At 55.4% G+C, this 15,444-nt stretch overlaps 1 protein-coding gene across 8 annotated transcripts in view; it reads left to right on the top strand.

Moving 5' to 3' along the window:
* The window catches only part of CLEC16A (C-type lectin domain containing 16A), a 210,307-nt gene extending 201,778 nt beyond the window's left edge, over nt 1-8,529 (top strand). For 2 of the 8 annotated variants that reach the window (XM_027117401.1, XM_027117405.1), the window contains one exon: nt 5,032-8,529. In XM_027117401.1, coding sequence (XP_026973202.1) covers nt 5,032-5,387 — 356 coding nt within the window. In that variant the 3' untranslated portion in view covers nt 5,388-8,529. Of the gene's footprint in view, nt 1-1,308; nt 2,728-5,031 lie in introns of those variants that run through there. The other 6 variants (XM_027117404.1, XM_027117403.1, XR_003435087.1 and 3 more) reach the window with 5 other exon arrangements.
* Nucleotides 8,530-15,444: the final 6,915 nt, after the last annotated feature.

The raw sequence follows: 15,444 nt of genomic DNA, 5'->3' as shown, positions 1-15,444 counted from the left end.
CCTGCGCGTCCGGAGCCTGTGCTCCGCAACGGGAGAGGCCACAGCAGTGAGAGGCCCGCGTACCACAAAAAAAAAAAAAAAAAAATGAAGTCAGACTGAAGGCCAGGCTGCTCTTTCCAGCATCCATTTTCAGACCCAGGGAGTTCTGAGCTGGGGCCACTCTGACTCTCCCCTAAGGGTTTATAGAAAGAAGGAAGAGCTTGGTTCCTGGTGGCCCCTGTGCTGGGAGCCTGACACGGGCCTTCCCTCCCCCATCCTCACCTGCTCCCTGAGACGGTTGTCTGAAAGTACGACCTTCACCCCAGAGCACCATCCCATTTGGGCCAACTGAGCACCAGACAGCCCAGGACCGACCTGCGTGTTACTGAACCCGGGCACCGTGGTCAGGTGGGACTTTTAAGGACAAAACCCCAAGCCAAACGTGTTCTCTTTTCTCACCAGTTTTATCCATGACGTTAATTTTTTTTATTGCGGTAAAATACACGTAACATCAAATGTGCCATTTTAACCATTTTTCAGCCTACAGTTCAGTCCATTCGCCTTGCTGTGCTCCGTGGCACTCATCTTAAGCTCTGCCGTAATCCCTATTGTGTCTCAGAGGTGGCGGTTCCTCCCCAGGGAGATGCTCCTAACGTTTTTGTTGCAGCTGCTTGGCATCTGCCCTCAGATCTTGCTGCTGTGGTTCAGTCTTGGTTTCAAAGGTGCGGATCACCAGAGTGTGGCCGGGAGAGCGTCACCTCGTGGCTGGGGAGGGGGTGACTAGGGAGGGGGTCACGGGAGGCTCTCCCAGAGCCGCACTGGTGGCTTCGGTGGCTGCCACTGAGAGCCCTCGGCCTCATCAGTTGGGGTCAGAAATCTACTTGTTTCCCTAACTGCTTTGGCTCCGATCCCCCAACCACACACCCTTCCCTCCTCAGACTGGCCCATGGATGCAGGGTTTTCATCTTCACCGACAGGCAGTTCTGTTCCTCCGCCCCCGAGGGTGCTCACCGAGACCAAGTGTCGCCGCTGACCCCAAGAATTTCCTTCCCGACAGGACTGACCTCCGCCGTCTTTACCCGTCTTTGAGTCCCACAAGCGGATGATCTGGTTCTTAGCTGTCCCAACACCGCCTCATCGTGGGGGGCGGAATGGGGGTGTCCCACCTGCATGGGGGCAGCGTCACCAGCACCCGCTGGGTCAGGCCCCCCTGCCTCACGCTCTCGTCGATGCTTCGCGTCCATCGCTGCTCTGTGTCCCCTCTCCGTGTCACCTTCTCCGTCCCGTTGTTAAAGGCTTTCTATGATCTGTCGCTGTGTTTCCCTCTAGTCAGGAGTGGCAGGAAAGGACGCCGGCGAGTGTTCAGCCTGTCGGAGGCCGACAGTCACGGCGGCCACTGGGTTTAGTGCTTCGATCGGCAGCTGTCACGGCACCTCTGGCACGGTCACTGCAGGCAGGTCTCCTCCGGTAGCCTCCTCGGCCCGCGACGCCCCTGCACGCTGCATTTCCACACCAGCAGGCTCCCAGGACGCCAGGCGAGGGCACGGGGAGCCTGGGCCACCAACCCGAGCCATTTCCTCAGCTCCAGTCCCTTTCTGGCCTCATCCCGCCTGAGGACCGAACCCCCGGCCCTTCACCCCTGTGTCAGCTCCTCCGAGGCAGCCTTGGGCAGCCTGGAAACGCTGTCCTCCGCACCAGGCTCGGTGCAGGCCCTGAGCTAGGGGGGTTCTCCAGCCCCATCCCCACAGGGCCCCCCCAGTTTAGGCCACAAGGGTTGGGCATTAGAATTTGCAAAAAGCCACAAAGAAGTCAACTAGTTGCTTTTTTTCTTTTCCTTTTCCCTTTATCCCCCAGCCTTGCTCGAAGCTAAGTGGTAGATTCCATCACGTTCCAGCCAGAGGCCAAGTCATTTCACTTGTAAGCGCACTGGCAGATGTGACTCCATCAGCTCCCCTTCTTGCGTTTAGAGCTCCAAATAGTGGCCGCGGGTGGGCCATGGTCACTGCTACCCTCCCGCGATGCTTCTCGTAAGGTTTCCCACCTGTGCCCTCCCGCTGGGCAGCTGCACTTGCCAGGCAGGAGCCTTTGCCTTCTCTTGTGTTTAAAAGCTGCTTCCTCTGAGCTTTACCCTCCAACTTGCTGTGCTGCACTGTCCTTTTCTTCCCCATGTCTCTCAGTCCCACCTCCCCTGGCCTGAGTACATCCAATCCTCATTTTTATTGGAAGCTGTCACTCACTCGCCAGGGGTCAGCTGAGCCCCTGCCCTAGAGCCACAGATCAGCTTCCGAGGGTGCCGGCCAGGGACTCAGGGGACCCGCTGCCTTGGTGTCAACTTGAGGCAGCACCGTGGGGAGGCCGAGCACCCCTCACGGGAACCTGGACGTTGGGCTTTCCTGCTCCAGCCTCCACTCGTTTCCTGGGTCAGGCCCCAACCTGTGCCCTCAGAGCTCGGAAACACCAGCAGGTGAGCGAGGCCAGAGGGTTGGCGGTGGCCGCTGTGGGTTGACCATACACTGACCATAAACTGTGTCCTCGCTAGGTAATTTCCCCCCCGTGAGAACTTGGCAGAGTTCTTGGTTTTTTTCTGCCTCTTGAATGCACAAATTTGTAGCTAACATTCAGGAAGCAGTTCTTGGTTTAAAAATAGGTAGGTAGGGGGCTTCCCTGGTGGCGCAGTGGTTAAGAATCCACCTGCAGGGGACACGGGTTCCAGCCCTGGTCCGGGAAGATCCCACATGCCGCGGAGCAGCTAAGCCCGTGCACCACAACTACTGAGCCTGCGCTCTAGAGCCCGTGCTCCGCAATAGGAGACAACACCATAATGAGAAGTCTGCACACTGCAACAAAGAGTAGACCCTGCTCGCCACAACTAGGGAAAGCCCCCGCGCAGTAACGATGACCCAACACAGCCAAAAATTAAAAAATTTTAATAGGTCGGTAGGTAGATAGATAGGTAGAAAGAACAGTGTTGTAGGTGATGGGTAAGAGGAGGTTATTTTTCTATTTTAAAAAAAAAAATAGGAAGAGTCTGTTTTTCAGGGGAAAAACCAACCCTTTTAATAAAATTGTTGGTTCTCTTCCTAAAGAAGGAACCAGTTTTGTGTGTGTGGCACCGTTCGCTGGTTTATTTGTTTTCTAATATATTTGATAGCAACTTTCCCACACACTTGATCATTCTTATCACCAGAAACCCCATTAGGGATCAGGGGAAGAGGTTTGTCAGCCCTTTTGAGTATCTGCGTGCAAATGCAGACCTGAGCAAAGAGGGAATTCTCACAGAGAAGTCTGGAGAAAACGTGAAAGAAATGCTCTGAAGCTCTGTCTCCAGGTGGCACAAAAGTGCCCTTGGAGAATCAGTCATTTCTAAACTGCCTCGTCAGCAGCTAAGTTGACACGTGGGTCCTTATGTACGTAAGTTCCTGGACACGCTTGTTTGAAGCAAGGTGAGCCTGTACTCAGAGCCCCACGTTCAGATTGCGATGGGTCACAACCTGAGCCCAGGCGTTGAAACCAGCCCGTCACCACAAGGCGTCCTGAGTGGAGCAAATTCATTGAAATTCAGAGAAACCAGAAAGTGTGTGGGGTGTTTACTCAGCATTTGTGGGCTGAGATCACACCTCAAATCATTTTTTCCACTAGTGCTCATCCATGTCCCACTGCCACCCTCTCAGAGCGAGGACAGACCCAAAGCCCCATGCAGTGGTTTTCTCTGGGCCTTATTTCTCTTTTAATAAAAAAGAAAGAAAGAAGAAAAAAGGCCTTGTGAAGAAGTGACCTGGGGCCTTTCTGAGCTCACCGTGCCCGGGAGTCCTGTGGGAAGCTACGACATGTCCTTTGGGAGACTTGATCTGTTGCTTGAGTTTCCTCTCCACGCTGGGGATCCTCTTCCTCTCCTTCCTCCCATTCTGTATGCCCTTCGGTTTTATTTTGCTCTTGGTTTTTCCATTCTTTTGCTCTGTGTTCAATTTGCGGTTCTGTTTTGTTTTGGCTTAACTTAAGAAAAAACAAAAAAAATACAACTGACTTAAGTGGAATCACATTGAAGCAAAAAATGTCTGCCATCATCCCAGGGCCCAGAGTGCTTTCAGATTCATTGTCCACACAGTGTCCTCAGCGCCTTTTTGGCCCGAAGATCTGTAACAGAGGAGATTTGCTTTCCAAGCGAGATGCCCACAGCCTTCGTACCCATGTTTTCAAATCACTGGCACATAAAGTCGTGGAAGATGTTTCCCACGAGGAACCCCAGTGGCAGCTGGTATCTCTGTCCAAGCCAGCTCGTCTTTGGAAAGCAAATAGGCCACTTGTCTGTAATCTAATCACGGATTTTGAAAAGCACCAAAAAATGAAATTGCCGCTCCTAAAATAACTGCATTGGGCCACTCCTCCCTTGTGACGTGGTTTCTCTCCGTGGCCCCTGGGGGAGACCCTCGGGATAAGAATGGCCTGAGCGATCACAGCCCCTTTCTGGGTGCTAACTCAGCACTTAGAGGAGGACCAGGTGACAAAACCACAGTCAGAGGTTTTGTTTTAGCTTTGCAAAGCTGAAAAATTGTATAGAATTCCTTTTTTTTTTTTTTTTTTTTTTTTTTTAATACTGCAGTGAGTTCCCTCTTGGGGAAATGTTACCAAATATAGACTCTGGGCATGGCCTGAGGTGATAAGCACACCCAAGCCTGTTCTCTACCTAAATGCATGTTTATCATCAGGGAGGTGGTTCACACACAGGGCCTGTCTGGGCTGTTTCCTGGCACCAGGAACTGGGCTTCTGGAACCCACTCATTGGTTCTGCACAAGCCCCTAATGTGTCCCTTGCATCACAAGTCAGAGTAACCATGGGCCCTGACAGGTTTCCCCCAGGCCTAGGTAGGGCTGGATTTGCCAGCTTCTGTGTCCCCAGGAGGAAGTGGAGACAAGCTATTCCCCCAGCACATCATCCCCCAACCAGACCTCCCTGGGCCTTTGTTCAGCAGGGGAACGGGGTGCCAGCGTGAGCAGAGCATCTCAGAGCTGAGCATACCTTTGTTTTTTCTCCCGCCCCCACCCCCCACCCAGATGACCCCATGACTATGGAGCAGCCTCAGCCTAACCTTCCCGACCAGTTGGTGATCATCAGTGAAACAGAAGCAGAGGCCAGGCCCAGCAAGAGCCTGGCGAGGAGCGCGGATGTGGAGACAGTCAACCTGTGCCCCAGCCTCATCCCCGCCCAGCAGCCCACCATCTCCCTGCTTTGCGAGGACACTGCCGACACGCTGAGCGTGGAGTCACTGACTCTCGTCCCGCCCGTCGACCCCCATAGCCTCCGCACCCTCACCGGCATCCCCCCGCCACCCACACCAGCCGCGGTGGGCACAGGGACCCCGGGCAAGGGGGCTGCGCAGCCAGAGCCAGCGGGCCCCGCTGAGCACTGAGTTGACCTCCCTTCGTGCGTGCGGCCCCGCTGGCAGGGACCCGGAGCAGCTGACACGACAGACACCTCGGGAGCGTCTGAAGTTCTCCTCGGCCCGGTAACCGCCTCGAACCATCCTTGCAGTCCTTTGCTCCGTTTGAATTCCCCTTTTACTTCACACCTCTTTGAGAGCAGGCTGGGACCAGTGGCGACACCCCAGTGAACCCAGATGACTGAGGCAGAGGAGGTTGGGCTGGTGTCAGAGCCCACGACCCCAGGGCAGCAGGACCCACCGACAACACTCCCTTCATCAGCCAGCCCCTCCCCAGTCTCGAAGGTCCTCTGCCAGCGTCCCCAGTGAGCACAGAAGAAGTGGACGTGGTCACTTTGTGTAGAAATTTGTAGAAAAGCAAACTTCGATAAACATCTCCTTTGGATATTTATTCCTGCTTCTGGCAGCAGATGAAAAACATCTATTTTAAAAGTTCAAAAAAAAATCCTCCACCCTGAGGTTTGATGTCATGTTAGAAGTGTAATATTACTGTCGAGATTTCATTTTCATTTTGCCTTGAACTTCCCAGCGTTTTGGGTTTAGAGTTCTCAGTCTGGCTTTCTCCATTGTCTTAAGGGATTCCATTTCTTTATTACTCACTAACTCTGCAAGCCTATGGAATGATAAAAGTCCCTTCCTGGAAAGGTTAGAGTATTTTTTAAGCAAAAATAAGGGAGAGACTCATATTCTCAGGTACACACAGAGCTGGGAGGGCCGAAAGTTTCTCTGCCGTGGCAGCCCAGGGGCCTTGCGTTACCCAGAAGATCTTTCCATGAAAGGGGGATAGTGCAGTCAGCTCCCCGCTCAGGACCATTCCTCGTCTCTCCGGACTGAAACCAAACAGGACGGTTTTCCGGCATCACCTTCGGTTGTCCCCATCTCTCTATTTGTCTAAGAGAGAACGATTTGGGACTGCAGACACTCCAGCCCCCGTGGCCGTGATGGAAAGGAAAGGCCATGGAAACCGTCCTCTGAGTCCGTCGCCTGCTGCTCAGTGGTGTGGGTGCCTGCATGCAGGGACATCCCGAGAGCCAGCCCCCGCCCAGCTGCAAGGACGTGACGTCCGAGCTCACAGGGCCATCCTAGGAGCTCGGGGTTTGTCCCTCTTCCTCTCAGCTGCTGCTGTAAAGATGCAAGCTCGTTTTTAAAATGGAAACCCCCAGTTCCTTCTCCATTTGGGCTGGGTGTGTGCAGGCCAGGTCTCCGCTATATCCGATAAAGCTCCCAAAATGTTCTTTCTACTCAGCCAGGCAAGGCCAATCGACCCTCACCTCTCTGGTTGATGCTCAGACCTTCCAAAACTTGCCTCCACGTGTCCCCCAGGAGTGCCAGCACCGTGGTGTCAGTGTCAGCCGGTCCGGGTTATCAGGTGGCCTCAGGAAATGCTCCGCACGCTTACCTCTTAGAGGACCCGCTCCCCGGTACCTCCCCCAATCTGCTGTCAGGCAGGGCCTGCCCGGGCCAGACTTCAGCCTCCTGAAGGAAACACACTGGTCCCCTGAGGAAGGGGAGTGGCGCCTGCAGGACAGATCTCTCCAGCCTTAAGAAGCCCTCCGGGCAGGTGAGCCCAGCCAGCACCAACAGGGGAAAGACCCAGCTCAGAAACGCAGCCATTTAGGCAGAAATTCCAGGGGCCCTGGCAAGGAGGGACAAGCCATGACCTTCAGGAGAGTCCCCTGGAAAGGACAGGCAGGGGGAACGGAAAGAGGGAGAAAGTCCATGTTGTCAGGGACAGGGGCCCCCTGGTTATTCTGCCAGGATGCAGCGGCAGGCCAGCCCCAGAGCCACTCACTGCCGGTTTTGAAACAATTCTGGAGCAGCAGAAATGAGAGGCCAGTGACCTCCCAGCCGGTGGCATTATCGTGAGGAACAAGCCGAGGCACGTGGACCCTGCCCTGGGACCACCAGCCTGCTGTCTGAAATCCAGTGGCTCCAGGTGGCTTCAAGCTCTACAGGAGGAAAGTCTCGGCCCGGGGACAGCATGCCCAGGAGGACCCGCAGCAGTATCACCCAGGCAGGAGAGCTGAACGCAGCCCAGCCTCCATGGGCTCTTGAATAGCAGGTGCGATCAGACCAAGCTTCCGCCCCACGTCTGGCCCAAGGGCAGGCCTCTCCCCGGGTGGGCTCGAGGGGTTGGTTGTGGGCAGCCCACAGCCGGCTGGCAGCCAGGTCTCCACTGTCTTGGCAGCAGTGGCACAGCTATGTCTTCAGGAGCCCCCAGAAAATCTAACAGTGGGGGCACCTCCAGAGGGGCCCGTCCAGACAGCAGGTGCTGGGACTCTGGGGCAGAGAGGTAGAGCCAGGAATCCTTGGCAAGCCCGGGGCAGGGGCCATGGCCTGGGACACGTGAGTACCAGACTCGGCCTCAGCAGGCCCGTCCAGCCCGCTATCTCCATGTCCCCGCAGAGACCCTCCCCAAGTCCACATCGGGCCCAGTGGGTTTGCCGAGTCAGGGGCAGGGCTGGCCACATGAACCCCCAAACGTCAGCTTTGAAAGTTGCTGGGGAGAAGCACATGTCCTTTCCAGTGTGGGACCTTGAGCCAGCGAGGACGCCTCTCAAAGCCAGACAGGTACGTGCCCCCCCCCGGGGGGGCGGGGGGGAGGGATTGTCCTCCTGCCACCAGCAGGCCCTCTGTGCTGCCCTCCCCCCATCAAGCCTGCCCTGCTTGCTGCTCTCTGCAGAAGGCAGCTCCCACCCAAGCACCTGCACTGCGACCTGGGGGTGGGCGAGGAAACGCACCTCTTAACAGGCATACACCAAGATTTCTCTAAGGTCTCAAGATGCACCGTTCAAAAAGGCACAGGGTGAACCAATTCTCATCTTCTTTTCTAGATGCAATAAATAAGAAATATTTAATGTAGTCATGATGATATTGGGCATAAACTGTAAGGGTTCCTTAAGTTCCTCTGAGTTGAAAATATGTAAATAATTCTTGTCCCAAGGAGGAGCGGGGCTGGGAAACCTCATGCTTCTGGGCTACGGGACCGTTCCAGGGAAGTACCTGCTCTCGCCAGCATGACTCATGTTTCGTGGGTACTGAACACGAGGGTGGAAATGAAAACTGGAACTTCCTTGTAAATTTGAACTTGGCAATAAAAGAAAAAAAGTTACCAAGAGTGTGGCTGCTGCTCCATGGCTCTGTAGCGGGAAGGTCACGGCCAGGCGAAGGGGAAGGTCCTTGGCCGTCTGCAGCTGCTTGGCGAGGGGCAGCAACTGGGCCCCGGGATCCCCACTTCCTTAAAGGGAGGTGGCGTAGCTCCTACCCAGGGCTGGGAGAACGCCTCAGGTGCTCCCTTCAGAAAGGGCCCCAGCTTCAGGCAGGTGCCGTGAGCCTGGTCCATGTCTCCATCCCTCAGCTGTTGGGCTCCATTGAGCCTCAGGTTCCACGCCCGGAGGGCGGGCTCCTTACATTCCTGTTTCGCAGGCCAAGCACAGCCCAGCGCACCAGGGCGCGGGGAGCCTGTGCGATGTTGCTGCCACGCCAGGGGAAGCGAGAAGGGCTCCCCGCTGAGGACAGTCAGGTGAAGTCGTGCTGAGGCGGGCAACTTTCCTGAGCACACCGACGTGCACCAGCATGAGCTCTGGAAATCCCTGGAGATGGGATCACGGTTCTTCCAGAAACTTCTGACTCTCCACCTCAAGCCTGGCCCAGAAACAGCCGGACCTTCTGGGCCTTGAGGTAAAACCCGAGTTGAGTGCAAGGCATGAATGGGGCACCCCACTCGTGCCGAGGGTTGAGGTGAGGTCGGTGGAAATTGTGGGCCGCTGCTCCGCGTCCAGGCTCGCACTGGCCGCCAGCAGGGGTTCAGCCCTAGTAGGTTCCTCCAAAATCTGCCCATGAGGCCTGCAGCTGAGGTTGGACCCCGCTCTGCACCGGGGGCCTGCTGGGTGCCCGGTGCTGGGCCGGGACCGGCCTGCAGCCTCGCAGGCACATGGACACTCGTGTCATGACGACTTTGGTCTAGAAAAAGGCACTCGCTGGAAGGATGCCCAGGGAAAAGGTAGAAGACCGGCCTCAGGACGGGTAGAACCAGGGACAGCAGCTGTTGGGGGTTCGGCTCCCTCCTGCCCCAGGGCTCCCTCCAGAGTGCCTCAGAGCCTCGCTGGGTCAGCTGGGTCAGCTGAGGGCCAGGCCTCGGGGTTGGTGGGAGGAGGGGGCGACAGGTCAGGGGAGCGGGGCGAGGAGCCGGGCAGGCGCTCTCCTGCAGCACAGCCCTGCCCTCGCACAGGTGAGGAAACAGGCCCAGCAGGGCTCTGCAACCTTCCCACGCACCGGCCCCGGAGCACAGCCGGCCTGCGCTTTGTGCTACCCCCAGGCTGCTGGGCCGAGCATCCCAGGCTGTTTACAGGAAGGAGGCAAGCAGCAGTTCTGGGACGTGAATGGCTGTCGGAATCATCTGGAACACTTGTCCACCATCTTGAACCACGTGCCGTCCCAGACGGGGTCAGTGAGAGCCGAGATGGTGTCCGGCAGGAGACCCTTGCACAGCGTGGCACAGAGGGCCTCCCGGCTCTTAGGGAAATGCCGGCCTCTCTTCAGGAGGCAGAGTCTGGAGCCAGGTCACCCCCGCATGCTTGGGTTTCCTGTCAGCAAAGCAGGGACAGAAACAGGCTGACCCGTGGCCGGCTCGGATGGGGAGAGCCTCACAGGCTTAGTGCTCGACTCAGGGCAGGCGGCCTGGGGGCCCCGGGCTCTTGGTGTGAGACCCTCAGTGGCAGCTTCCACCACCCTCTTCCCGGGAATGGCACGTGGCCTGTTTGGTGGCCTTGGGCCAGTCACTGCCTCTCCTAGTCTCCAGTTCTTTGTCTGTAAGGCAGGCTGAGGAGCCCCCAGGCCACGTGTGCCCTCCAACTGGAAGTGGCCCTGGGGGAGGTGCCCGGCAGGCCTAGCCGAGCCTCCTCTGACGGTACCTAGAAAGTGGAAAGGCAGGTGAGGGCGGGCGGGCAGTGTTCTACCTGTGAGTGACCTTGCATCCCGCACAGGATGACCACTTCCCAGCTGGCCGCCGGCTGGAAACCCCTCCCCCTGCTGTCCTGCCTCCTCACAGCCCTTAAGGGCAGTGGGGAAAAAACCCTCAACATCTGAAGTGCTTTTCTCCGAAGGAAGATAGGCTTGAATCACCAAACCGGGAACAGGCGGGGGCTTCCTGGGAACTTACTAGAGTACAGATGGGGCCGTGCAAGGCCTCCCCGCAAACCCCCCACCAGAACCTCTGCTCCACACCCCCCCAGCTCAGCCTCCTCTGGCCCTGCCAGTCCTCCTCCTGGGCCACAGCCATCCAACCCAGCCTGGTTTCCCCCCAGAACAGTAGCAGGTGCCCACCTGGACACACCAGGCTCAACACCTGAATGTCACTGCCACCTGAAACCACCTCCCTAGTTCATTCAATCTGTGTATCCGTGCCGAGGCCCCTGATTTGCAATGGCTTCTGTGCCGGGCTGGGCTCCGCATAGATAAATGATGGTGAATAAGATGGAAAGAAAGGCAGGAGGGCATGCTGAATGTGAGCCTCGGCTCAAGGCACCTGCCTGGGCGGCCACTCGAGGCCCCTGAAGCTGTTCCAGGAGGTTTAGCCTCCGTGCCGAGAGCAGTGGATGCAGTGGGGGTTTAAAAGCCAAAAAGTGATGTAATCTGATGCGTGTTGCAAGAGATCACTGGGCCTGCAGGTGAAGGATAGTCAGGAGAGGCCCATCGCAGTGTGGAGGGGTCGCTAGGGAAGTGGGTGGCCCGAGGCATATTTAGGAGGTAAGACCGACAGGTTTGCTGGACTGGCCACAGGGGAGAGAGCTCAGTGTCCCCCGAACAGCCAGCTGTCACCTCCTCTCTCCACTCCTTTCTTCTTTGATGTGTTTGCTTCTCTTTTACTCTGTTGCTTCCACTGATCGCCAAAGGATTGCCGAACCCTGGTGACAATTTGGCAAAGCATAGAAAAATAGTATTTTCCACAATTCCACCATGAAGGGACAGCTCCTGTCGGCACACTGGCAGATTTACTTCCAGTCTTTTTTCTATGCATTTTAGTGATTGACATAATACAGTGGGTGTGATTTCATGTCCTGCTTTTGACACTTAGCCCCCTGATGTCAGCATTTCCCATGTTACTGGAAGCTCCATTTCCAAAGAGTATAAAATGTGGGGGGACGTGTCCCTCGGGTTAGCTGTTGCCCAGGGGTGGACCTTAAAGTTGCTTCCGCTTTCATTATTTTAAATTACCCTGCAATGAACACCTTTACACATAAACCTTTGTCCATGTTTTATATTATCAATCCCTAGAAGAGGTTCCGACCATAGGTCATAGAAACATAAATCACTTTAAGGCTCTGGCTGTAAACTGCCAAGTGGCTTTCAGGAAAGGTCGGCCCATCAACACTGCCACCAGCCATGTGCCATTTCACCACAGCTTCCTCTGCCTGAGTGTTGCCAATTTTTAAATCCTCCCCATTCTTACAGCCCAGCTCAAAGCTCACCTCCTCTGCAAAGCCTCCTGGGATTTCTCCTCTCCATCCTCCACTTTCCGAGGCCAGTCGCTCCCCTCCCTCCACTTGCCCCGAGTCCATCCCAGCTGTGGTTGACTTTGGTCTGATACTCCCAGGCATCAGGCAGATGAGTCCCCCACCCGCCCAGCTTCCTGGCCCCAACTAGCCAGCACATTTTGAGCCGCTGTAAGATGCCAAGAAGCTTCCCCAACAGCCTATGAGGTCAGCATTATGCTCTTTTACAGAGGAGGAACTGAGACGCAGCCCAGAGAGGCCAAGTGATTTACCCAAGGTTGCACAGCTGCTAAGTGGTATTGCAGGGGCTCGAATAGCAACAACTCCTGCTTAACGGAGACTTTCTTCAGGCCAAGCCCAGGTAAGCGAGGTACATGCCTGATCTCACGTACCTCAACAACCCTACCCGACCGGCACAATTATTATCGCCATTTTACAAATGAGGAACCCGAGACCCAAGGTCACCCAGCTCAGGAGTGGTGGAGCCTCAAGCCGGAGTCTGTTAGGCTTCCAGTCACATCTCTCGCCTCTCAGAGAGCAAAGCCAGGAACCACCACCCCACGTGCGAGGGGCCAGGCCAAGCAGGCCCCTCACCAACTCCAGCGAGTTCCCAGGAACTGCTTGGATCCTGCCCTATCTCCGCATCTTCTCTTGAACCTGCTTATCTCCTGCACTTTATTGACTTGGCTTTCCTGCCAATCCACCTGGGCAGGAACAGCCCTTTTGGGGCACCCACTGCCAAATACCTTGGAAACTGCACCGTCTGCCTGGCCTTGGTGGCATCTGTCACTGAGAAGAGGTGACTCAAAGCCCCACCTCCCTCTGGCCCCTCCCTGGGAGGCCCCGGTGGGCAAGGAGGAAAGGTTTCACTTCCCCCATCGTTTGAACATTTATTCAACAAACATTGATTGAGCACCTACTGTGTACCAGGCACTGGGGAGGCAGCAGTGAACAAGTCAGACAGAACTCCGTGCCCCTGGAGCAGACCTCCCAGGAGGGGGAGGCCAGCAATAAAAAAAAAAAGTATAGAAATTCCGTAGTGACTAGAAAAAGTACTGAGTGCATGAGAAGATACAAATAGAGCTGAGGTAGGGGTCTCAGGCCAACTGGTGAGAAGAAGAAAGGGGCTGCTGCAACTTAATCAGGGAGATCAGGGAAGGTTGTGCTGAGAAAGGACATGTGAACAAAGATGGAAGGAAGTGAGGGAGGGACAGACATCTGGGGTTAAAGTATCCCAGCCAGTGGGAACAGCCAGTGCAAAGGCCCTGGGGGCACATTGGAGGAACTGTGAGTGCTGGTGTGGCTGGGGAGGACTCAAGGAGGGTGAGACCTGAGATGAGTAGCAATAATGGGATGGACTGGGAGGCCATGGGGGCCCTTGGACTTTTCTCTGAGGCAGATGGGGAGCCCTGGGAGGACTGTGAGGAGAGGAGGACGATGTCATGACCTAGATTTTAACAGGGTCACCCAGACTGCTTCTTGGAGAAAATTCTGGATCAGGGTAAGAATGGAGGCAATTGCCAAAAATCCAGCTTACCAATCTGACGAGGCCCTGTAGCTTTGCCCCTAGGGCTACGTGTACACACGCTTACGTGTAAATGTGCACACGTCCACACACGTGCACGTGCATACACACACCCGTAGACCTTGGGACCAGACAGACCCAGGCTCCACCCCTGACCCCACAACCAACTTTCTTTGTGACCAAGAGTCCGCATCTTCCCATCTCTGAGCCTCAGTTTCCCCTCCTGGAAGATGGAAGTTCAGACACCTTCTTCCCAAAGTACCAATGGGCAAATTTGCAGTTTGCCGAGAGGAGGGATGGCGAGTGGGTGGCCCCCAGCGGCACGCACACAATGACCCTTTCTCCTTGACGTGCTGTGGATGGTGAATGAACCGGTTACCCTGGCTTCTGACTCCAGGGAGTGGCTGCCGGAAGGCGCCTCTGGTCAGGATTGTCCCAGGCTGGGCAGGGAGCTGCAAGGGACCACCTCTGCCCTTAGGGAGTGCCCAGCCCCTGGGGAGGCATCCCCATAAACAGCCCACCACAGGGTCCAGCCGAGGGTCTGGGACCCTCCAGCCTCACAGATCCACCTTGGATGCTTCTAAATTGTGAGACAGTAACCGTGAGAAACACATGTGGAAGCACGTTCCGAAGGTCGAACCCACACTTTCCTGCCCTGCGTTACTCCACAAACACGTATCATCATCCTCGTCACCTTTACCTTCACCTTCACCACCTTCATCCTCGTCCTCATCCTCAGCATCATCTTCATTCTCATCTTTTTTATCTTCTTTATCCTCATCCTCACCTTCTTCATCTTCATCCTCACCTTCATCCTCATCATCTTCATCATGTTCTTCATCTTCATCACCATCATCCCCTTCATCCTCAGCATCCTCTTCATCATTGTCTTCATTATAATCTTCATCACCATCTTCTTCATCCTCATCTTCTTCTTCGTCAAAATCCTCATCCTCGTTATCATCTTCACTAGCCTTTACAAAGCGTCACCTCGGTATCAGGCCCTGTGCCAAGCATATTGTTACGCTCCATCTCATTTAATCCTCTCAATAACCTTGTGAGGTGGGTACTATGATCTCCCCATTTTCCAAACTGAGGCACAGACAGATTACAAGACTTGCCCAAAGTCACAGGTCTGGGGGACAGAGCTGGGATTGATTTCCACGCTGATAGGCCTGCTTGAGTGCCCTGACCTTGACCCCAGCCCAGTGGGGAAGCCCCAGTCATGGCCCGGGCCCTGTTGGCAGGCTTTGTACGCAGGCCCTGCCCTTGCTGGGGTCACTGTACCTCGTCCACGTCTGCACTGATGCCCTGCCTCTCCCTCAGGGCTTTCCCTTTCCCTGGGTCAGGGAGGATCGGCCCTGCTTCCCAGAGGGGGCAACTGAAGTGGGGAGAGGCAGACTTACTCAGGTAGTAAGCGCAGGAATCAAACCCAAGTCCTCTCCCCACACTGCGTCCATGGGGGGCTGGTGAGAGGGGGGCAGCCTGTGAGGCTGGGGACAGTGTTACCAACCACGGAGCATACCCACCTCCACCGCAGCCTCCAGGGACCCTCTAAAACCACCCTCCACCCCCCTCAAGTTCCCCCAGTGGCTCTTGATGTCCCCACTGGGTCCCCCCAAGTGAGAGAGATGCCTTGGGGTCTCAAATAACCTCAGATCACAGGAGAGAAAGTGATTCCCCTTTTCTTATTCCCTTCTGGTCCTTCAGGTGGAGGCAAAGAGAAAACCTCCATTGGGTGCTTGTCTATCTTTAACAGCCTTTTGAACATTTCCTGATTTCCCCTTTTTGCAAAAGAAAGAACCCCCCTCCTGCCGCCCCCAATCTTCAACTGGCAACCTCTGGAGCCAGAACTGTTTTATTTTCATTGTGCTTGTTTAGTTACCCGCTACTTATGGCAAGTTGGACTGGTGTTTCTCTTGTGGTGATATTGTGAAATGTCCTTTTTGATTAAAATTAGCTTTTAAAATAAATTTATTAACCATAGTGAGACATCACCTCACACCTG

The sequence above is a fragment of the Aethalodelphis obliquidens genome, unplaced genomic scaffold (assembly GCF_003676395.1).
Source record: "Aethalodelphis obliquidens isolate GAN/ISIS:26980383/991018 unplaced genomic scaffold, ASM367639v1 scaffold18, whole genome shotgun sequence".
Taxonomy (NCBI): domain Eukaryota; kingdom Metazoa; phylum Chordata; class Mammalia; order Artiodactyla; family Delphinidae; genus Aethalodelphis; species Aethalodelphis obliquidens.
This window is presented reverse-complemented; position numbering and strand designations above follow the sequence as displayed.